The 24,197-nt window shown below is 46.0% G+C and overlaps 1 protein-coding gene across 4 annotated transcripts in view; it reads left to right on the top strand.

Moving 5' to 3' along the window:
- The window catches only part of col4a6 (collagen, type IV, alpha 6), a 414,921-nt gene that overhangs the window by 265,823 nt on the left and 124,901 nt on the right, over positions 1-24,197 (top strand). For 3 of the 4 annotated variants that reach the window (XM_078547579.1, XM_078547578.1, XM_078547582.1), the window contains 6 exons: positions 564-626; positions 1,728-1,763; positions 3,774-3,815; positions 10,698-10,799; positions 13,901-13,954; positions 19,066-19,128. In XM_078547579.1, coding sequence (XP_078403705.1) covers positions 564-626; positions 1,728-1,763; positions 3,774-3,815; positions 10,698-10,799; positions 13,901-13,954; positions 19,066-19,128 — 360 coding nt within the window. Of the gene's footprint in view, positions 1-563; positions 627-1,727; positions 1,764-3,773; positions 3,816-10,005; positions 10,099-10,697; positions 10,800-13,900; positions 13,955-19,065; positions 19,129-24,197 lie in introns of all 4 variants that reach the window. The other variant, XM_078547580.1, reaches the window with a different exon arrangement.

Consider the following 24,197-nt stretch of genomic DNA (forward strand, 5'->3'; position numbering starts at 1 on the left):
TTTCTGTGCTTCCCCACGTGAGAACGGAAACAACCATGGGCTCTGAATCCTTCTGTGTGCTATTTTTTTTTAACAATTTGGTTAATATGGTACTCGGGTAAAGTTGCTCCATTTACTATTGCAACAATGAAATGGAATTGATGAGTGGGAAATTTACTGACACACATTAGCTCATTTGGTACAAGTTGTCTTGTCTCTCACAAAATCTCCAAGTGAGGAAAGGGCACAGAAGGAATGTCAGTGCACTGGATGCCAGGCCCACACCATTTTCCATCCAATTTTAAACACTTGCCAGTTTGTCCCCAGGCAGCAAAGTTGTGAGTTATTTGAGGAAAAGAGGGACTTTATTTTGATTGGGGTCATTCTTCACCATACCTTGGATACTGCAAGGTGCGTAGGTCCAACCCTTCAACAACCAATGTCTAAGTGAAATACCATTATTGTTTAAGTATTCAGTGACTGGTCAGAAGCCTGCCAAGGCCTGACCATTGGCTGTGGCTATGAGTTCAGGTTTAATCTAGTACATGGATGAAATGGCTCAATTGTCTCTTTCTTTCTTGCAGGGTCCAAAGGGTTTTCCAGGTCTCTCAGGCCCCGTGGGTACCAGAGGACCACCAGGCTTTCCAGTATGTATTCTCAAGAGAACTGCCCTGTGTTTTATTTAACCCATCTGGATGATCACTGCGATGAGAGTTATTTAGGGCTGACAATTCCTCTGCTTTTGTGATTAAAACTATTATCTGCACAGTATGGAGGACACAGATACCAAAATCGATTGCGATATTTGCTGCCCTCAGAGACTAGACTAGGTTGAATGATTAAGCTGTCATTGGTGCAGGTCTAGATGTTAAATCTTCAGGCATCGCCAGCCAGGCCTAATGAACATTTGACAGTCCATTTGTATGTGAGAAGTGCTACAAGTTGCCCGAATTGGGCAATAATTTAGCAAGTTGGTGGTGCTTCCTCTAAGTGGTAAAGGTATTTGCCAGGAAATCATTGGAGGAGAACCAGCAACAGACCAGGAAGATCCCAGGACCAGCCCTGAGTCTCTGTGCAGTTAGGAGCACGAATGTGAACCTTTGTGTCGTTGGGCTTGTGAAGAACACCAGACATACAGAATGACCTGTGTCCTAGCTCTGTTTCGGAAGCAGGCCGACTAAATATGTCCAGGACTCACTCCCTGCTCTGTGAAAAGTAAGCTGACACCAGCCAAGTCAGCAACAAAAGGAGGTTTTAACTGACCTTAACACTTCTTGAAGAGGAAGTCATCCAGCGCTCTTACTTCAGATCACTACACAGCAGTCCCTATGATAAGCACGTGTGTATGAATACTGTATGGATCATGATGTTCTCACAGCTGAGCATGGTGCATGAGTAGTGACCACTTGGGCAAGTTGCTGGTGGTGGTTGCAACATATGGATCTAGGCCGAAGCCATAATAGGGCGGGATTCTCCGACCTTGCCAGGGGTAGGCATCATCACGGACGGGGCGGGAAATTTTGGAGAGCGGCTAAAAGCCAGTTGGCTTCTCCAAAGTTTCCCATATTGCCTGTGACCAATGGCCACCGCTGGCAGGGCCAGGAAATCCCAGCCATAGCCTTTATTCAAAAATCCTGCTATTAAAATTAAACATTCAGGGTTTTGTCGACTGGTGTTGTCAGTGGCCGGTCCTTTTCTGTCTCTTGTTTTCCTAAGAAAACGATTAATCTTTTGATCTCATTCTTCAGGGTCAATCTGGTCCCCCAGGCCGCCAAGGATTAAAAGTAAGTGATGGCTCATGTTGTTCATTAGTGTTCATTCCAGACAAGTTTAGGGTTAACAGGCAAGATAACCCACACAGCACCATCCTTAAACCCACTGCTGGCCTCCGACACCTAGCAGTACTGCCTGATGGAACCTACTTGCGCCCTTCTGCAGGCTGCCCTGCCATATTGCCCTGGAGTGTTATGCCAGGTCTCTGTTGAGCTTCCAAAGTGGGAAATCCTGACGTAGGGGCTTCCCGTTCCTGGTTCCCACCCCCGCCCTCGCTCTTGAGTAGTCGACCTTGTCAGGCCTGAGGAAGGGGCCTGACCCTTAACAAGGCCAAGTGGGATTTCTGAGCTAAAGCTCGGGCCCCAGTGTATCTGGATCGAGGTGAGCATTCATCTGGTTTTATGCCAGAGTCTGTTGTGTTTTTTTTTTAGCCAGTCTGGCCACTATATGATCGGTATTATGTGACTTAGTACACTTAGCGCAGTGAAGCACTGTCAAGAGCCTCTGCCTATTGCTTTCTCTGCCTGCAGCAGCCTCAAACTGACCGGGACACAAAAAAACAGAGGTTGGTTCTCATATCTTTTCCCCCCTCTGCCCACCCACCCCTCACCCCCTTTGTTACCTCTCACTTACTTGCAGTTGGTCCTTTTCCCATCTCGAACCGCTATGGATATTTGCATGTCTTCACGTCCCCCTCGCAGACCACAGCTGTGTCTGATATTAGTGACCTCCAGCAGTGGCCACTCTAATCTGGATGCTGGCTTATCCCTACGTTCCAGCGAGAGTTTGATGACACAGTCTATTAAGTGAAACCCAGCGCTGGCCTGAAGCAGCTATTTTACATTATGATACTGCCAATGCTGCTAAACTTTGACAGGCATATCCATCCCTCCCTTCAAGCACATAATAAAATTAGCCAGCTGCTACTTCACATTATCACTTCGATAAATTTACTTGGATGTAAGACATATTTAACGTTACTATTATTCTGCAGTTACTGGCCCTGACCCTGGTAGCTGGTTTAGAATGGTATGAGGCAGCACTGCCACACTCTGCATGTTCTGTATGCAGTGTGGTCTCTGTAAGAGGCTCTTACCTATATAACATTCTGGTGTGCTGCTGGCCTTTACTAACATTGAAACCGCAAAAACGGTGCAGTGAGCCAACCGGGGCCACTTTAAACACTTCATTTGACTGCTTTAGAAAAAAAAATAAAGCTGTTTTATGGCCACTCTGATGGCAGATGCAATTTAGTGCGGAGATCTGTGAGATGGTTCCTTTTGGGAGGAGGGACAAGTAGATAATATAAATCAAACGGTACAATCTTAAGGAGGGGGCGCAGGAACAGAGAAGCCTGGAGGTTTACGTACACAAATCTTCGAACCTGGCAGAACAAGTTGAAATGGTTGTTAAAAAATAAGCATATGGGATCCTTGGCTTTATAAATAGAGGCATAAAGTACAAAAGCAAAGTTGTGCTAAACCTTTATAAATCACTGGTTAGGTCTCAGCTACAGCATCATGTTTTGACAGAGGGGGAGACAGTGCCTCCACTGGCGGTAACCAGATTGGCAGGAGAACCAAAGGGCAGATGAGGAGAGACTTTTTTTGCGCAGTGAGTCGCTCTGATCGGGAATGCACTGCCTGAAAGGATCGTAGAAGCACATTCAATAATAACTTCTTAAAAAGGAATTATAGACAAGTGCCGGGGGTAAGCTTTTTGCAGGGTGATGGGGAAAAGCGCAGGGGAAGTGAAACTGTAGCTGTTTCACAGACAGCCGACACAACCATCATGGGCTGAACAGCAGTCTTGATCTACACTTTTCAGTGAACATCTGTTAAAATTGCAGTCCTTGACAGTAGGGCATTGAGAGTGGGATATCGATGTGCTGACTAACTGAACAACAAAGACTGAGCAGACAGACGATGACACAAAGGCCAACTTTACACTTGGTGAAGGCGATGGTTTTTTAAAAAAAAACGACAATTCTTCTAAATTCAAAAAACAAAATTGTGTTGCAGGGCAACATGGGATTGGGATTCCAAGGACAGAAAGGAGGAAAGGTAAGTGTGTGTCAGGAGTGAAAGCTGTTGCCAAACTATTTGTAATTTTCTTGTTAGCTTTAGGACCTTATATTATGCTTATATTAAAGAAAATACATTTATAATGTTAAAAAAAAATCTGCATTTTCAGTATGCATTTTCCTGCTGAGGGTTCCAGCTCTTGTCATACACCATTTGCACAGGCGAAGCTCTTTAAATGCATCCGAACATCTGGGGAAAGGAGGACGTGCTTAGGCCCAAGAAGCCCCACCTTTTCAGGAGATCAACCCCATGGACCCACCTTTTCATCCGAATCCCGTCTCGATCCAGAAACACAGTCAATTGCCTCTTGAAGCCATTGACACCAGCCACTGCAGTGTCTATTGCAGGATATTTACACTACATGACTGGATGAAAAGGTTCCTTCTGAATCACCTTCTCACTTTGATGATCTTGATTTTTAACTTGAGAGCAGCGGTATTCAAATTATTCACCATCGCGATCCATTTGCCTAAATTCATTTTTGTCACTTTTCTTCAGAATTTTGTAACTGGGACCTCAGAGTCTATCCCAAAGACATCAAACTCAGCTGCCATATTTCCTCAAAAGTTAAATTCCTAATACCCAGATTTATTTTCACTCCCCTAAACACCCTTTCAAGGATAGCAAAATTTCTGTGAAGAGGTAAACCACAGCCATGCACGGTACTGAGAGGTCTGACTAGTGCCTTATACATAAAACTCCTTTGATTTGTACTTTGTCCCTCTGCTTATCCAAGCCAGTTTTTCATTTGCATTTTCAAATTGAGTTAAGCACCACGTTGAAGGATTTCTCCACTTTAATCCCTCGTCTCTGCCACTGTTCCATTTCACATCTGCTCCCGGGCCCGAATTTTGCACTCGTCGGGGCCCACAAGCCAATTAATGGCCGGCCAGCGTGAAACGCCCGCTGAGAAAGGCTCAGCACTGCTGCTGGGGGGGGTTGGGAAGAGGGTGGGCGCTGGCGAGCGCTTCCAGTGAGCTCCCTGAAGGCAGACAGATGCCTCGGGGAGCTGCAGACCTCCAAATAATAAAAGGAAGCTGCAAAGAATGTCCATGCAGCACAATCAAGCACCTGAAAGCAGACCCCATTTAAAAAAAAACTGTCCCCAGATATTTGTTTTTATTTTAAATCCTAACAGAGATTTCATCCCACCCTTGGATGAGGTTTCGTCAAACATGTGAAGGTTGTCTGGCCGATTGGCCCGTCTGCCAACCATAAGGTTGGACGGACCATGAGAAGTTGCTGACAATTGGGCCATTAATGGGGCTGAGTTGCCCTCTTAATTGTCGGCGGGCGCTCTTCCGACTTCACCCGCCCGCCGTGCGAAATATCGCGCGATGACGTCGGGACGCTCGCCTGACATCACCTCCCGCGATTTCACGCCCGTTCAGGCCAGGCACACACCTGCCTGCGGGATGTAAAACTCTGGCCCCTGTTTCAGTTCCTTTCTCTACAACAATGAGTCTAAACGTACAGCCATTAGACTGCATCTTCCAGCGATTGACTGAGTTAGATAAAACGATCTAAGTCTAAGTGCCTGACCCCTGACCTGTATTTCTTTCTGAAGACGTGACTGAGATCGTGACATGGGAATTTTCCAGCATGAACCCATGATGTCATGATAGGAATTGACGGGGTGATCCAACATTCTAACGCTTGGTAGTGTAAGCAATGACCCAGTTCCTGGGCTGGAATTTAATGCCCCCCCCAGAGAAGTGAGTTCTGAGGCGCTGGGGGTGGGGGGGCGCGGCCATTTGATCAGGTGGGAGGGCATTGGGCAGAGCACCTGTCTCCACCCTGCGGTTGAGTCCAGAACGGGAAGGCTTGTGGATGGCCTTCTCACCTAACAGCCATTCGAAGATAATTGCCCGGTTAAGACCTCATGCCTTACCACTGCTATTCAGCCAGTAGCAGGCAGGCGACTCATCCTGCAGGGAGACTGACAAGCAAACCCCGCTGTGTTTGCTTGTGACCTAGTGGGGAGGGACCCTCGCCCAAAGGCATTTAGCGTCTGATTGAGGGATCCAGCATCAGGAAGGGAGGGGTGTACACTGAAAGCCCGCTGTTGCCCTTTCCTCTGACCTCCTTCCACCCCGACCCCCTCGCCGGTGATCCACTCCCCATGACCCCCCCCTTCCCGTTGGCGCCATTACTTACCTTTCTCCAGGGATCCAACAGTGATCCCTGGTGAAGGCCCAGTGATTGAGCGGCAGCAGCTACCAGGATGCAGAGCTGCCAGCCACTGATTAAAACCAGCAGCTCTTGGGGATGGGATTTTCACCCTACTGGAGGAAGTCCTGCGATGAAATGTCCCCTATGGAGGCGGGTGCCCCAGGGGCATGGTTCCTGCTGCCAATTAGGGACTGAATTCCTTCGGGCTCCCAGAGTTTGGGTCGACAGGGTTGGGGGAGGGGGCTGCAAGTTTTGGTGGTGGATGTCGGGCCTCCCACCGCCGTCATTAAGTTCCGCCCCCCGTACTTATCCCTTAGTTTTATTAGACCAGGGATTATTTGAAGGTAATTAATGGAAGAAAAACCCACTTTCAATCGAGATCTGGTGAGTATAGTGCTTACAAAGATGATCGAGATGCCAGTGTTAGGAAATGGGATGCTTTCCCATGGCAGTGACCCGCCATCGGAATCGAGCACTCCCAAGCCAGGTACGGCCAAGAGCCCTAGTTATGATCCAAAGTGTGCTTTGACACCACCGTCAGAAGAGGGACCCCTTTCCTGGATCGGCGGGACTTTTCCCAGTTTTCCACGTCAGCCGTCCCGTGGGCTCTCTGAGTAAGCTTACTCAAAGTGTTCAGTTAGTACCACGTTAGGATCAGTTTTGTAACGTGGACCCTTGAAGCTGCTTTGAATTATGCAAACCGACTTTACAAAGGACCCTCAGACAGAGGAGGCATCCACAGCATCCAATGGGCTGTGTTAAAAATCCAGGCAATGAAGGTGGAAAGGGCATTGCCCCAATCAATCCCCGAGGATTGTGGCCTTTTATTAGAACGTACAATGCATTGTTTTCCCCTTCGCTTTTGGAAACTTTGAACTTAACACTTTGAAAGTCATTTCAGTCACCATCCATTCAATTATTGTGACCACATGGGCTAGATTTGGACTCATTCCTCATTAACAGGGCGAACTCTAATCCAATTTCTTATACTATACATGTTAATTCACTTGCAGTACTACAAATCTCCAGTCAGTGGCACTGCAAAGCTAGCAGCGAATTAGCTCGGCAGTGTCGCCAGTATGATCTAAATGTTACTGCTGCCTTGACCTGCAGCCTGGTTTAAAACATCTCTTCATAAAACAGACACAGTTTAATTTCACCTTGTGTATGGCTGCGAAAATTGAAGGTACCATTATAGAGCTTAACCGGAGCATTTTTAAGTCAGGCATTCAATCGTTTTTAAAACAGAAATATCGGTTGTGATTTATTCATCCACCGTGGTTAAAATTTGGTGTAAAAGCTAAAATTGCAAATCAGTACTTAGCTGCAGCAAAATGTTAGGGAACAGGGTAGGGGGATGGGTTCAACCAAGAAGACTCGGTGAGCAGGCAGAGGTCAAATCAAAACGTTAAGGAACAAAGACCAACTGTGTCTCTCAACTCAATAAAAAGGAAAAAAAAAAATACTGAAAATGCAGACATCATTTGTTGGAAAAGAACGGCTGCATCCTTGTTGCCTGCGCTGTTCGGATGAAGTTTTAATAAGCAGCCAGCAACAGCAGCAGGGTCGCTGACCACCTTAACTGATGCTTCACTCACTTCATTCTCATTTGCTTTTTAAACAGACAGTGTGTGAGACCCGTCGAGCTGCGCTGACTGCGTAATCATGTCGCCGCCGTGTCTCGCTGTGATTGAAATCGCCGTTTTTAATAATGCGATTCTCATGTTGTGAACAAGGCTTGGCAGCTCTTGGCATTTAGTGCATCTGTCAGAGTGGGCAGGATGAAAGGCAGCAAAGGTAAAAGGTGAAGGGCAGCATGAAAGGTGGTGAGGTGTCCCAAAGTGTCCCCACTGCCTCACCACATTGTCAGTGTGAATGCAGTGTTGACAGCAGAGTGTCCCAGAGCCTAAATCTGCATGGAAATTCCTCAGTGGACTTAAATTAACATCATTTTCGAACACGACTCCCCGTCTCTCTTAATTTAGGACATTTTAAGGCTGGTAGCGGGCGATATAGTTTCAATTTTTTCCCAGACTCTTGAGTTCCTACACTCCTGAGAAGCACCAAGCAAAAGAAGGGATGAAAATTATCCTGCATTTCTGTATTGGTAGGAGCCAGGTTGATAGTGGAGGCCAGGAAGATCAGAGCGATTGGAAAGGAGGGTTTAAAAAAAATTTCAGTGGCCTAGTGGGTAAAAGGATATCAAACATAAAGCCCCCTGAGACAGCTGGCCACAGCTGGGCTGCCAGTGGAGGAGCTACAATTAAACCAGGAGGGAGAAGAATCTCCAATGATGTTCACAGGAGAATGTGCAGGTGTAGATGTAAGATAAGGACCGGGCTAGGTTTCAGTGTGGGGAGCATCCCGTGTGTGAGTAGTTGCCTGTAAGTAACTGCCCTGCACATGTAGGTGAGATGCTGGCTGAAGTCCAAGGCCTCAAGGCCCCAAGAAACTGGTGCTTCAGAAGAGGGGGAGAGGAAGGAAGAACATTGGGGAAAAACAGAATTTCTGTGGCATCATGCTGGTGGTTATTGAACCCAGCATCTGCAACCAATAGCTGCCAAGCTCCCTTTGGACAGATTGCTTTAGGATGTATTGTGCTTCTGTTGACATCACATGCTCCGTGGCCCAATGTGTTGCTATTTTCGACGTGATATTTGCCATGTGCTGAATCATACATTTCCCACCCTCCAGCTCACCTTCTCTGCCTCTGCATGTTCAGCTCGCCATTTCTTCCGCTGTGGCCTCCGCAGCTGTGTGTAACTACTCTCAATTGCAGGGGTTGGCCTCTTGTGACAGGACCCAGGTTTCCACACCTGTGACCACTTTCAATTCCCCTTCTCCTTTTTTGGTTTAATTGGAACAAAAGCTATTTTCAATCCGCAACCCCCCCCCCCGCCCCCCGCACCCCGCCACACAATCTCCCTCCTACTCGCATTCTCACTATGTTCAAATCAAGACTTGTTGCGCCGTTTCCTATTCTTTTAACTCATCCCTTTCCAGGGTCGTCTTATCCATCCATCTCCTTACCTTTCACCTTGTTTTTCCTTTTCCCCTGCAGTCAACAGGCTTTTCAATCTGAGCCTTGGCGTTACCTGGCTACCAAAACATAAATCATTTCCAACGTCTCCCCCACTTTTGAACTTTGTGGCATCTTACACTATGGTCGTTGACTTTTCTCCATTTCTCCCAATGAAAATTGTTGTCTGTTTGATGGCAGCTTCATTCCTATCGTCACTCATGTCCTTCAGCTTGCCACAGTTTGGCTAGAAACTGAGCAGAGGACAAGGCCAATCCCTGTACCAGCACAATTAACCTGACTATTAATCTCAAATTTTTCAAATGTTATTTATGGAAACATTTGTTAAATATGTAAGGGGTAGAAACATGCATAACCTTTCCACCGCTTTTTTTCACTGAGGGTTTCTTATTATTTTTGTCTACCTTTCTCACTTTTTTTTTCCTCCACTTGGGTATCTTCTCTCTATCCTCATGCCACACAGCATTTCCTGCCCATGAGAATGACTTGCATCCAGTCACTGTCGGTAACATTCCAGTACTGACCACGATGAAGTACGGTTGAGGCCAATCAAAGGCACCTTTTCCCCCCCGACTGTTGCTGTCGGGAACCGAGTGAACCCTGTCAACACTACACCCTCCTGAAGATCCCGTGGAGGCAGTGAATTCCATGTGTCAGGAATTGCTGGGCAAACTGTGCTTCGTACTACTCTGTAAGGGCATGACAGTCGGCACTCTGTTAGACTACCTTTGGGGTTTTTTTTTTACTTGGCCCTTCTCCTTCTGAACCCTCTGGCTTACTCCTGTTTAATTTAACCAAAAAACAAATCTTTTCCTCTAGTGGTGGGAAGGTGAATGTAGTTAACTTTGCAAATTGTTACTTTGGTCTGTTAAATGCTGAAACTGTTTCTGACACTAACCATAACTAACCTTTTCCCTCCCCCCACCCACCTCCTCCCTCCACCCTCCCTGACCTCAGGGTGATGTAGGCCTTCCGGGCCCTCCCGGCTGCCCAGCAACTATCCCACAGGGCTCAGGGCCTGGGCTAAACTTCTCAATCGTTGGAGAGAAGGTAACACTTGGGAGCGAGCTGTGAACTGAACTGATGGTGGTCCTGGAAGAAATGGGGCTTGTCGGGCACTATTCCTCTCCTAATGTAGGAGATCCAGTCACACGTTCTCTCATTCTTGAGAAACTGGCCTTATATCTTTATTGTTAGTCACTAGTTAATGAGTCAATCAGTGAACCAACTGACCCAATACCATAAGGTGCTATGAGTGCTTATAATTCAATCAGATGGCTGTGGAGTTGAGTTCTAGAGCCAAGACTGTAGTCTCCTGACACAGAGGATCAACTTGGCTTTTGCAATTGATTTCTGTGGTTCAGGCCACAACAGACCAGGAAACTGTAAGTGTGTTGACTGGAGAGGGACTCTGATCCTGTTGAAGAAAGAAAATCTCACTGTTGGAAGAGTCGTCCTTGTGGAGTAAACCGAGGCCAAGTTAAGGGTTGACAAACTTGAGATATGACCCATCGTAACCCCAATGTGACAATGTTGCCCCGCAATTCAGTGCCTCATTTCCAACCAGGGCTACCACGGTCCCAGGTAATGTTGTTTTGTTTGATTCAAAAAAAAACTTTTAAGCTTCCTTCCTGATTGCTACACCTCAGGGAGACGTGGGCCTGCCCGGTCCTCCAGGCCCACCACCTGCCACTGGTCAACTTGAGTTTGTTAAACCAACCGGATTTCCAAAAGGGGACAGAGGTGAAAAGGTTTGTGGAAAAAAAAAATTGAGGTTGGGGCGCGGCTGGGGAGAGTGAATGGTGTAAATTTAGACCCTCCTCCTAGAAACAAGCTGGGCCAATTTGTGGTCTGGAGAATTTTGGCAATCTTTGCTATATTAAGGCTTGGAAGTAAATATTATCCTCCTGATGATGTCTACTACGCAGTAGAAGCCTTTTCTTTTTCCACCAATGCCTCCATCAGGCAATTTAGAAGTCAGATACAGCAAAGGTTGGATACAGGGTTTAAGCTCCCTGTGGTCAGCATTGCTGTTAGTCTCTAAATGACATTCCTCAATGCCCATTTCCCACTCTGGCCCATTCTAGTGGCCTCTATGAATGAGATTGCCAGTTACGGGCAGGATTTTGCCAAGGACTTTCCCAACGGGTAAGACTTTGTCTAACCACGTTTCATCTGGGAACTTCGCAGCCAGATGAAGACGCCATTCCTCTACAGTGTGAAGTGAGGAAGCATTTATTGAAGTAATTTTGACTTAGAACTTGATTAAAAAAAAACCATTCATGCTATCACGGGCCCTCCCTGACACGTGATGTGACAGTGATGTACGCTGGTTACAGAACTTGTTCTGCCCCCTTTCCATGGAAACTATAATTTTCTTAGAAAGAACTAAATTCACGTGTAACCCACCTTTCCTTCATCAGGGGGTCCTGAGCAGAGTTGCTGCTTCACATGTCGGAGCTCCCCAATTCACGACCCGCCTGTCGGGACTATTGCCTGAGCTGCGATTCTGTGTCATTTCCTCTTCTCCTTCCTGACCAATGAAGGGAAATCAAGCAATTGCTGTTTGAAACAGGAAGATCCTGACGTACAGAATACAAAACGGTCGTATTAATGCATCATTTAAATAAAGCTGCTTCTTTCTTTTCCTTTCCCTGTGGAAAATTGCCAGCATTCCTCCCGGCTACGATAAACGGCAGACACTGTTTCTCACAACATAGATGGATTTAAGGGGAAGCTGGATAAGCATGTGAGGGAGAAAGGAATAGGTGGAAATGCTGATAGGGTCGGGTGGGAGGAGGCTCGGGTAGAGTATCTGGACACCAGCACGGACCTGTTGGACTATTTCTGAGCTGAAAATCTGATATAATTCCATGCAGCACTCCAGAGAGTGGCCTGTGGGAAAAACAGTCTGGCCTTTGGTAAAATGTTAGTGAGCGACACTGCTGTAAAGCTAAAGTTGAGCTGGAGCTACTGGAGAGAAAAGTAAATGTTTTGCATGCAAGGGGCTGTTGCAGTTTGGTGTTATTCCTAAATGTGGCGTGATCTGAAGGTGGCCAGATGCACAGCTACCTCAAAATTTGAGCAGGACACCTTGAATGTGAGGGTATAGACTTCTACTGAGGAGATGGATCTAGAGGGGTGTAATGGTATAGTATTGAGGTTACAGAATGAATAACTACCACAAATACTCTGACAGCTGTTATATGATTGGATGGTTTTTAACTGAAAAACTGTCAACTTTTTGTTAACTCAAGAATAGGTAAATTCCATTGCTAGATACCAGACAGCCATTTATTGTAAATGCAGTCAATGCAATGGAAAGTGGGAATATAGTGTACAGAATGGCGAGTTTCAGACGTGGTCAGATTTCAAATGTTCTCCCTTGGATGATGCTTTGACAGCTCTGGGCCCTTAAGGGATTTCCAGCTATATCGAAATATTGCTGAAAAGAAAGACATGTTGTTGAAGCTTTTCGTCTTGCACTCATCAGAACTAATCCAAGAATACCAAATTTCAAAAGATTACGACAATTTATACCACATGAGAAAAGGATGCTGAGTGGTTGTCAAGTTGACTCTGATCGTCTGCTGCTAGATGTGATTCTGCAATTGGGCAGAACTTGTTAACCAATCCTGAGTGCACTAGTAGCTACACTTACTACCAATTTAAGCTTGTAATGTGGTTCATTTACGCTTGCTAGAAGTGACATATGTTCATAAGCAGGGACCCATTCTCTGAAAACCAAGCTTTGCACCTTTTTTGAATTACCTGGGAGCTTGGGGAGCCTACAGCTCCCCATTGCTTTCTCCATGGCAATGCCTCGGCCAACCAGAGTTGACTTGCCAACCAATCATCAACATTTTTTCCTGTAGTATAAGTTGTTTGAAATTTGGCATTCTTGCCTTTGTCCTGATGAGTGCAAGTTGAAAAACTTCAGCAACATGTCTCTCTTCTCAGCAATATTCAAGTTCTGTACTACCAAGCGACTAGATATATATTCAGTCAGTGTACAATGAGACAACGACATAATATATTAACTTTGGTGAAACAGATACCTGAACAATCCAGAATCTATACTGAGACAAGAAACAAGCATATGAATCAGGAATGCACATGGAATGGATAAGGGGTAAATAGGGAGGGTGAGATAAGATACCTTCTCCATACCTGTGCAATAGTTATTTGGTAATTGTTATGTGTGAGGCGCTGGTAGATCCTGACGATCTTGTTTAGTTAAGTGGCAGGCTGATGACCATTATGCAGTGTATGGTGATAATTAAAGAGGTAGAATGGTTATAAAAGTGGTGCAATCAGAAAGCTTCAGCTGAGATTAGTAAATTATTCTGGTCATTTCCCCAGACACATCATTGCACCTGCCAATTAAAAAAAAACAGTTGACCCAGTATAGTGTCAAGGATTTGAATGAAGCACAACAATGGTAGTCTTGGGAATTTTGTACATTGTTCAGTACACAGCATTGTAATTATAGATGCCTTTTCCAGTTTGGGAGAGCATTTTGGGTCCGATAATTTTGACGGCTGCAGGCCTGTTACTGGTAGTGGTAGTAATGAATTTGGAAAATCAGGCATGAAGAGTAATGCACAACATTAAAGCCCATTAGGGAGTGTGTTTTTTATAAGTAACATTTTGGCTCCAATGCATGTAGGCATCTTATTGAAAATATTGGATCCTATTACTTTTTAAAAAGAAGTTGTGACAGTAAGATTTCGACATTGCGGGGGTGGGGCTGGGGGGCACATGTTTTTGAGGTTTTACTGCTCTGAGCGAGTCTGTGTCATTTTTGATGATCAGCACTGTGATTCTTCTTCTTTGTTCTCCTCCCTCTCAGGGCGATAAAGGATTACCTGGTGCTCCTGGAAGGCCTGGAGCACGTGGCTCGCCGGTAAAGTTTCTTTTTCTCACAAGCGTGGGGCGTGTAGTGTTTAGTAACTGTCAGTACATTGTTCTCAAAGAAGAAGGGGGAGAGCATTGATGCAAACCTTGTGAATGCCCTTTGAATGCTTTCCGCTCTATGGTTTTCTCCCATCTTTTTTTGAGGTGTGCTTGCTCATTGTTGTGAGTTATGGTTGCTTTCGTATACCCACTTCTGGATCAGTGTGCTGACCACTAATGGTAGCATTGAAATTAGTTTCAATGACAAAAAGAAGGCGGAATCAGCCAGCTCCCGCTCCCAATTGCTGCCCGATATTACCTACTAGGCATGTGTGCTCCTCAGATGAGGACTAGGCTGTGTAGTCTGAATTTCCACTAGGATTCTCCTGGAGTAACTTCAGCCAAATATCGGCATAAACGGCCATCGCTGGTTCTTCACTTTCCTCTGATTCCTTGCCCAAATTTCAGTAGGAGAGCAGGAGAGTCCCTCTTGGATGAGATAGAAGTACACAATGAGACTTGAGACTTATACAGGAAGCGAGGAGAAAATGGAGAAGAAGATTAAAACGATTTCTCCGTTGATGAATGAGAGACTGATGGATGCAGCATGCACTGAGTTTGTGATATGCCCAACTAGATGTCTTAAGTAACCTCTATTGTGGATCGCAAATGAGACTAGATCTGTAACACACTATTGAGTTTTGATGTTTTGAATTTGCCTTAGATTTAATGCGCAGATATTGAGTTGTCTTGCACGCTATAAAAGGAGATATATTTGTGCCGTTACTGGTGTCTGTCAGTTGTCCCTGTCTTTTACATTATAGAATCTCTGGTTAGAGACTGATGGAGCAGACACATCCTACAGAGCATCCTCAATGGGTCAGTGAATAAAAAAATGCCTGTTGTGGTTCTAAGCCGCAAACAGCAGAAGGGCTAAACTTCCTTGACCTTGGGCAGGGTTAGCTGATTTCAATTGGTGTACCTGAGGGAGCACTGCAATTAGCCCGTGTTCTGCAGACAGGATAGAGAATGGATCAGGCAGAAAGGTGCTGCTCCTAATCCTGAGTGTGTGGATGTGAGGTGAGGACAGAGTAAGGCTGGCCTGCGATACCTAATGGAGGTTTGCCTGCAAACCTTGAGGACCAATCATGTCAGTTTGCTGGGGAGCTTTGTTTGCCAGGCAAATATGTCAGTTAGACTGTCCATAATTTTCACTTCATTCATGCCTTTGATTTCTTGATACCTCTAGTCAGTGGACAAAGCTCTTCTTCATCAGTGCAAACTCAGAAAATCAGATGATCAATTTGAGGCATGACCATTTGGGAGAGACATTAGATGCCATGGAACTATACCCAGACATCAGTCAGTACATACAACGGAGTACAGCTCATTGGCTAAATGGTTTCAGTGGTGAGATACCATCCAAAGGTCATGAGTTCCCTTCTCACCATAGCAAGTTGCAAAACTTCAATTACTCTAATAACTGGCTGCTGGCAACAAGAAAGTTGACCACGAAAGAACCCAACTCTTTCATGAATGTCCTTCAACGAAGGGAATCTGCAATTTGTCTGGTCTTGAACTCCATGTGACTTCACTTCACATTAAGTGATTTAGGGTTTTAATCCCCTAAAACTAGCTAGGGATGTGCAATAACCGATGCCTTGGAGGTGTCACCCATATCCCAAAAACATATTTAAAATGAACTTTTAAGTGACTATTGCTTCAGTTCCTCTGGTGTCATGAACAGTATCAATGGGCTGAAGGATACATTCATGAAACAGAAGCAGAACTCCATAATTTAACCTAAGTACATAAGAAATAGGAGCAGGAGTAGATCATACAACTGTTGAGCTTGCTCCAACATTCAATATGATCATGGCTGATCTTCTGTCTCAACTCCACTTTTCTGCCTGCTACCCATGCCCCTTGATTCCCTGAGAGATCAACAATCTGTCTATCTCAGACTAAAATATATTCAATGATGGAGCATCCACTGCCCTCTGGGGTAAAGAATTTCAAGGATTCACAACCCTTTGAATGAAGAAAATTCCCCTCAGTCCTAAATGATCATCTCTTATCCTGAGACTGCACCCGTATCCTAGATTCCCCAGCCAGAGGAAACAACCTCTCCCTATCAAGCCCCTTCAGAATTTTGTAGGTTTCAATGAGATCACCTCTCATTCTTCTAAACTCCTGAGTGTATAAGCCCAATTTCCTCAGCCTCTCATCATAGGACAACCCTTTCATCCCAGGGACCAATCTAGCGAGCCTTTGTTTGACTGCCTCCAATGCAAGTATATCCTTCCTTAAAAAACATGGTGGGCTAGGTATTCAATGTAAAATATCTACTCCTGGACAGCCTCAGAACAGAAGTTCACTTGTTAACAAAAGAAAGGAAAACAAAAGTGTAGGGATATCTCTCTTTACAGCATTGAGTGAATATGAGGCAATTTCTTGCTATGTTTCCTTTAAGCATTGGTGCCTTGAGCTTTTTGAACCTTAGGGATAGAATATGGATTTTGAGTGCCAAAACATTGTAAAGACTGGTTAGGAAACTTTGAACCTGAGATATAGCATCAATATAATTGGAAATCAATGGGGTTTCAAAGCAACAAATCTTTGTTTCACAGGCCAGTGCTCCACCTAAATGCCCATTCTTCTGGGAGAGGCCCCCCTAAGGTTGAACCCCCCATTCCTTCCTACTTGTCCACAGCTATAAACACCCCCCCCCCCCCCCCCCACCCCCGGCCTCCCTGACCTACTCAAACCTTCTCTCCCCAAGACCCTAGACTCACCTGCTCTGGGGATCCCTGGTCCTCCTCCTTCCTCCTCCTGCAGTCCTGGTAGCTGCCACTGACACGTTATGGGCACTGCCGGGACTGATGGAGCTGCTGGCCAGTCCCGTTGGTCAGCAGCTCCAGTGGGCAGGACTTCCTCCCCAGTGAGGAGCAGAAGTCCCACTTGGCCTTCATTTAGCCGCCCTGTTGCGGGCCGAGTCAGCATGGGGCACGTTGGCTCCACGCCAACCTGCTTCCAAGCAGGGTGGGTGGGGGTGAGCCAGCCGTCCACCTGCACACACCCACCCCCACCCCACCCCACCCCACCCAATATTATTCAGCACCAGTGGGGGAGATAGTGGTTATGTCACAACCAGTAATCCAGAAACCCAGGTTAATGCTCTGGAGGGGGGCATGTGTTCAATTCCACCATGGCAGTGGGTAGAATTTAACTTCAATTAATAAAATCTGGAATTGAAAGCCTACCTCAGTAATGGTGACCACGAAACTATCGTTGATTGTTGTTAAAAACTCCACTGGTTCACTAGCTTGTCCTTACCAATATGTGACTCCAGATTCACAAAATGTGGTTGACTCTACACTGCCCTCTGAAATGGCCTAGCAAACCACTCAGCTCAAGGGCAATTAGGGGTGGACAGCACGTCACCCATTTCCCATCAAAGAATAAAGAAAAACTTTGACTGAGGCTAACCTGGTTGAAGAACAGGTCTTCCTGGTGTCTATCTCAGCAGCACACACCATTCGCTTACTGGAATCTTGCTATCACATCACTTTTACTGCCTGATGTTAATTTACTTCCTACTGTCACACTGTCAAACTCAGGTACATCATTGTTCTTTATTTTTTAAAAAAAGGGATAGAATAAGAAGTTATTTAAATTAATCTGTACTCTTGGCCAGGGGTTTAATGGGTAAATGCTCTGCCTCCTATCTCGATCCCCAACCCTCCAGTGTTCCAGAGCCACATAGACCTTAGGCTTCAGGCTCAGCATGAAGCATGAAGTGACCTCTGGCCTCACCTGGGGTGGCAGTAGGGATGTTAATATTCGCCTCAGTACCCCTGAACTAAAGAAGAGAAAACCGCATTTCTGCAGTTTAATGCATCTTGCTGGGGAGTGTTTGTGTGTGAAAGTGGGGGTAAGGCCAGGATTAGGTTTGACCTCAATAGAACCAGAAAGTCTCCACCTCTGCAGGAAACAAGAGGAGACGTTTGAAAGGCAAAACATTACGGATGCTGGAAATCTAAAATAACAACAGAAAATACTGGAAATAGTCAGCATGTCAAGAGAGAATCTATCCATCGCCCCTTGATGTTCAACAGCATTACCATCACTGAATCCCACACTATCAACATCCTGGGGGTTAACATTGACCAGAAACTGAACTGGACTAGCCATATAAATACTGTGGCTACAAGAGCAGGTCAGAGGCTAGGAATCGTGCGACAAGTAACTCACCTCCTGACTCCCCAAAGCCTGTCCACCATCTACAAGGCACTAGTCAGGAATGTGATGGAATACTCCCCACTTGCCTGGATGAGTGTAGCTCCAACAACACTCAAGGGAGCTTGACACCGTCCAGGACAAAGCAGCCCCCTTGATTGACGACACATCCACAAACATTCACTCCCTCCACCACTGATGCACAGTAGCAGCAGTGTGTACCATCTACAAGATGGACTGCAGGAATTCAGCAAGGCTCCTTAGACAGCACCTTCCAAACCCACGACCACTACCACCTAGAAGGACAAGGGCAGCAGATAGATGGAACACCACGACCTGGAAGTTCCCCTCCAAGTCACTCACCATCCTGACTTGGAAATATATCACCATTCCTTCACTGTCACTGGGTCAAAATCCTGGAATTCCCTTCCTAACTGCACTGAGGGTGTACCTACACCACATGGACTGCAGCGGTTCAAGAAGGCAGCTCACCACCACCTTCTCAAGGGCAACTAGGGATGGGCAATAAATGCTGGCCCAGCCAGTGAAGCCCACATGCCAGGAATAAATAAAAAAAATCTGCGGAGAGAGAATCTTTTGGTTGATGAGCTTTTGTTAGAACCGGAACAAATTAGGGATGTAAAAAGCTTTAAGCAAGTAGCAAGGCATGGAAAGTGAGAGGGAAGAACAAAAGGGAAGGTATGTGATAGGGTGAAAGACAGGACAGATTAAATGAAAAAGGGAGAAAGGAGAAGTTAAGTTTCATTTGCTGGTTAGGTTCCTTCCTTTGGTCGTTGCCATTCCTGACTGTAGGTTAATGTGATGAGCTGCTGTCCAAGTGAAGTCTAGCCCTATGTGACTATTGTCTTTCTTCTTTTCCAGGGTTATTCAGATTTCGGGAGATCAAAAGGAGAGAAAGGAATCCCTGGTCTTCCAGGCCCAAGGGTAAGGAATTGCATTTTAATTGGATTATCGCTGTGCATTCCCTTTCTGCTGAATTTAAGGGGAAAGTAGGGCATCTCTGAGGATGACAGTGATTCAAAAAAAACCATCAGTGTATCTTGTCATCTATTTAAAGAACCTTGGCAAACCCAACAATGAGGAGGAGCGGCTGAAACTGGTGGTCTAATATTTTGGACGAGTGCTTGTAGTGCAGAGATTCACCCACCAAGAACACATATCTGGAAATCACAGGCACAATCTCTGCAAGTATCCACCATGGGGAGCACCCCCATATCCTGTCATTTCCCATTCTTTGAAAAGCAATTTAACCTTTTCTTAAAAGTCTCTGTTTCGATCACTAACCCTGGTTGTGCATTCCACAATTTTACAACCCTCTGTGTAAAAAGGCTTTGCCTGCTCACTGTCCTAACTCTCTGATTCTTTTAACCTTATAACTCGTTTTGGAACCTTCATTCATGGAAATTGCCTGTTTCTATCGACTCTGTCCCTTCCCTTCATAATTTTAAAATCGTTTATCAAATCCCTCCTTTATCTTCTCTGCTCTGCTGAAAAGAGCCCTAGTTTGTTAAATCGTGGCCAGTGTGAACACTTCTCAGATTTGGATTTGACCTGAATGTTGGGCAGCTGAAGCCTCTGAACCTTTGGCTTTCAAAGCTGCGAAGATAAAAGAATAAATGATATTCATTTCGAATTTAAATCTTCCCTTCTCCCAGCTGGATAAGAACATAGGAAGAATAGCATTCACAGCCTATAAAGTACGTCCAGGAGGATCCTGTCAGAAGAGTTTCGTCTCCCTCCAGCTACTGTAGAGCTGCATTACAGTCAAAATTTTTGTTAGGCACTAAAATAATGGCAGAAAATCTATAAATATAAATGGATAATCCTTAGCACAAGATTGCCTTCATTATCGAAGGAGATTGCAGAAAGCCGTTCAAGTCAGAATCAAAATGATCCAGATAAATATAGGATGACCACAATAGGGATGCAGCTCAGACAAAATACTAGCAGTAAACCATCACAGACCTGAGTAATGACAGAATGTGGAAATGAGCAGTGACCCATGTCGATACAGGCAGTGACCCAATGTAGATATGAGCAGTGACCTAATGTAAATACGAGCAGTGACCCAATATAGATATGAGCAGTGACTTAATGTAGATTCGAGCAGTGACTCAATGTAGATACGAGCAGTGACCCAATGTAGATACGGCAGTGACCCAACGTAGATACGGGCAGTGACCTAATGTAGATACACGCAGTGACCCAATGTAGATACGAGTAGTGACCCAATGTAGATTCGGGCAGTGACCCAATGTAGATAAGAGCATTGACCCAATGTAGATTTGGGCAGTGACCCAATGCAGATACGAGCATTGACCCAATATAGATACGGCAGTGACCCAATGTAGATACGAGCAGTGACCCAATGTAGATACGAGCAGTGACCCAATGTAGATACGAGCAGTGACCCAATGTAGATACGGCAGTGACCCAATGTAGATACGCGCAGTGACCCAATGTAGATACGAGCAGTGACCCAATGTAGATACGAGCATTGACCCAATGTAGATACGGCAGTGACCCAATGTAGATACGGCAGTGACCCAATGCAGATACGGCAGTGACCCAATGTAGATACGAGCAGTGACCCAATGTAGATACGAGCAGTGACCCAATGTAGATACGAGCAGTGACCCAATGTAGATACGAGCAGTGACCCAATGTAGATACGAGCAGTGACCCAACGTAGATACGGCAGTGACCCAATGTAGATATGGCAGTGACCCAATGTAGATACGAGCATTGACCCAATGTAGATTCACGCAGTGACCCAATGTAGATACACGCAGTGACCCAACGTAGATACGAGCAGTGACCCAATGTAGAGACGCGCAGTGACCCAATGTAGATACGAGCATTGACCCAATGTACATACGCGCAGTGACCCAATGTAGATACGGCAGTGACCCAATGTAGATACGCGCAGTGACCCAATGTAGATACGGCAGTGACCCAATGTAGATACAAGCAGTGACCCAATGTAGATACGCGCAGTGACCCAATGTAGATACGAGCATTGACCCAATGTAGATACGCGCAGTGACCCAATGTAGATACGGCAGTGACCCAATGTAGATACGGGCATTGACCCAATGTAGATATGGCAGTGACCCAATGTAGATACGAGCATTGACCCAATGTAGATATGGCAGTGACCCAATGCAGATACGAGCATTGACCCAATGTAGGTACGAGCATTGACCCAATGTAGGTATGCGCAGTGACCCAGTGTAGATACACGCAGTGACCCAACGTAGATGCGGCAGTGACCCAACGTAGATACGACAGTGACCCAATGTAGATACGAGCAGTGACCCAATGTAGCTATGGGCAGTGACCCAATGCAGATACGAGCATTGTCCCAATGCAGATATGAGCATTAACCCAAGTAGACACACGCAGTGAGCCAATGTAGATACGAGCAGTCACCCAATGTAGATACGCGCAGTGACCAAATGTAGATGCAGCAGTGACCCAATGTAGATGCGGCAGTGACCCAATGTAGATACGCGCAGTGACCCAATGTAGATACGGCAGTGACCCATTGTAGATACGGCAGTGACCCAATGTAGATACGGCAGTGACCCAACGTAGATACGCGCAGTGACCCAATGTAGATACGAGCAGTGACCCAATGTAGATACGGCAGTGACCCAATGTAGATACGCGCAGTGACCCAATGTAGATACGGGCATTGACCCAATGTAGATACGGCAGTGACCCAACGTAGATACGTGCAGTGACCCAATGTAGATACGAGCAGTGATCCAATGTGGATACGAGCAGTGACCCAATATAGATACGGCAGTGACCCAATATAGATACGGCAGTGACCCAATGTGGATACGAGCAGTGACCCAATGTGGATATGAGCAGTGACCCAATGTAGATACGGGCAGTGACCCAATGTAGATACGGCAGTGACCCAATGTAGATATGCGCAGTGACCCAATGTAGATACGGGTATTGACCCAGTGTAGATACGGCAGTGACCCAACGTAGATACGCGCAGTGACCCAATGTAGATACGAGAAGTGACCCAATGTGGATACGAGCAGTGACCCAATACAGATACGGGCCGTGACCCAATGTAGATACGGCAGTGACCCAATGTGGATACGAGCAGTGACCCAATGTAGATACGGCAGTGACCCAATGTGGATATGAGCAGTGACCCAATGTAGATACGGGCAGTGACCCAATGTAGATACGGCAGTGACCTAATGTAGATACGGGCAGTGACCCAATGTAGATACAGGCAGTGACCCAATGTAGATACGGCAGTGACCCAACGTAGATACGCGCAGTGACCCAATGTAGATACGGCAGTGACCCAATGTAGATACGCGCAGTGACCCAATGTAGATACGGGCATTGACCCAATGTAGATACGGCAGTGACCCAACGTAGATACGCGCAGTGACTCAATGTAGATACGAGCAGTGACCCAATGTGGATACGAGCAGTGACCCAATATAGATACGGCAGTGACCCAATGTAGATACGGCAGTGACCCAATGTGGATATGAGCAGTGACCCAATGTAGATACGGGCAGTGACCCAATGTAGATACGGCAGTGACCTAATGTAGATACGGGCAGTGACTCAATGTAGATACGGGCAGTGACCCAATGTAGATACGGCAGTGACCTAATGTAGATACGGGCAGTGACCCAATGTAGATACGAGCAGTGACCCAATGTAGATATGCGCAGTGACTCAATGTTGAAACAATGGAGCAGAATTTTGAGGAATGGAAGTCACAGTCAGATTGCCATTCCGCTCCTTTTTAATTACATTGAAATGCAGCTGCACGTTTTACACCCGGCCTTGCAACTTAGGCCTCCTCAGAAATATGCAGGGTGAGTTCCCGACATCTTCAGTTGAGTGCAGCAGAATCAGACAAGAGGAAGTCACGCCTGCTTAATACGGCACTAGTTGCTGTAAAACAGTTAAGTTTAAAGGTCCCAGCCACTTTGATAAGCCAGGGAGAAGGTAAATGGGCAGGAAGGGGGTTGCAAGTCAGATAGGTCATGGAGTGGGGTCGGGTGATTGGTCGCAGGGTCGGAAGGGTAGTTGGGGGATGGTGGGTACGAGGGAGTGTAGGGTGGTAGTCGGGGGGGCCAAGAAGGTCGTCTGCGGGTGAGAGGGTAGTCGCGGGTTAGGGAGGGTAGTTGGGGGTCGGGATGGTAATTGGGGGTCAGCAGGCTCGTTGGGGCCAGGAGGACAACCGGAAGGATGAGGGTAGTTGAGGGGTCAGGATGGTATACAGGGATCAGGAGGGTATTTGGGGGGTAGAGAGGGTAGTATGGTGGTTAGGAGTGTAGTCAGGAGAGTTGGGAGGGTAGTAAGGGGTTGAGAGGGTAGTCATGGAATGGGTGTTTATAGAAGCAATGGAGGGATAGTAGGGAGATCTGGCGGGTAGTGGGGGAGTGGGGAATTGGTCGGAGGAGTAGCCGGGGCAGTTCAGTGGGTGTTTGGGTGCTCACTAATATAGCTAACCAGAAGTTAAAAGTGATTTTAATTCTTCGAACTTTTCCTGGGTAATCTGCTAAATCAGTCGGAACCATCCAAAGTCTCCAATTTAAATCGGAGCATCAGATGGTTCCCATTGCAGGGTAATTGCCCATCGGAAGTTTGAACTTCCCCGGCAATTCCCGTGCAGTCCTTTCGTGGGGCATACGGGGGTGGTGGGGGTCCTCCAGCGCATCTTCTGGGGTAGCTCCCAGGTACAACTCCTTGGAGCTTGGAAGATATGGACCAATCCGTTTCTATCTACCCTGTCCTAATCTTACGGGCAGTTTCTCTTTATTTCCTAAACTGAGCATTGAAATGCATGCACTTTAATCTTTCTTTCATTCAGATGTATAATGCCATCCATCTTTCTTTGATTTATTTTATATCCAAGATAGCACCTCATTTTTTTCTCGGTCTATTCTCTTCTGACTGTTCCTTGATTTAATTTTCCTCCTCTGCGCCCTTTATTCTTT

Source organism: Cetorhinus maximus, chromosome 8 (genome assembly GCF_964194155.1).
Source record: "Cetorhinus maximus chromosome 8, sCetMax3.hap1.1, whole genome shotgun sequence".
Lineage (NCBI taxonomy): Eukaryota > Metazoa > Chordata > Chondrichthyes > Lamniformes > Cetorhinidae > Cetorhinus > Cetorhinus maximus.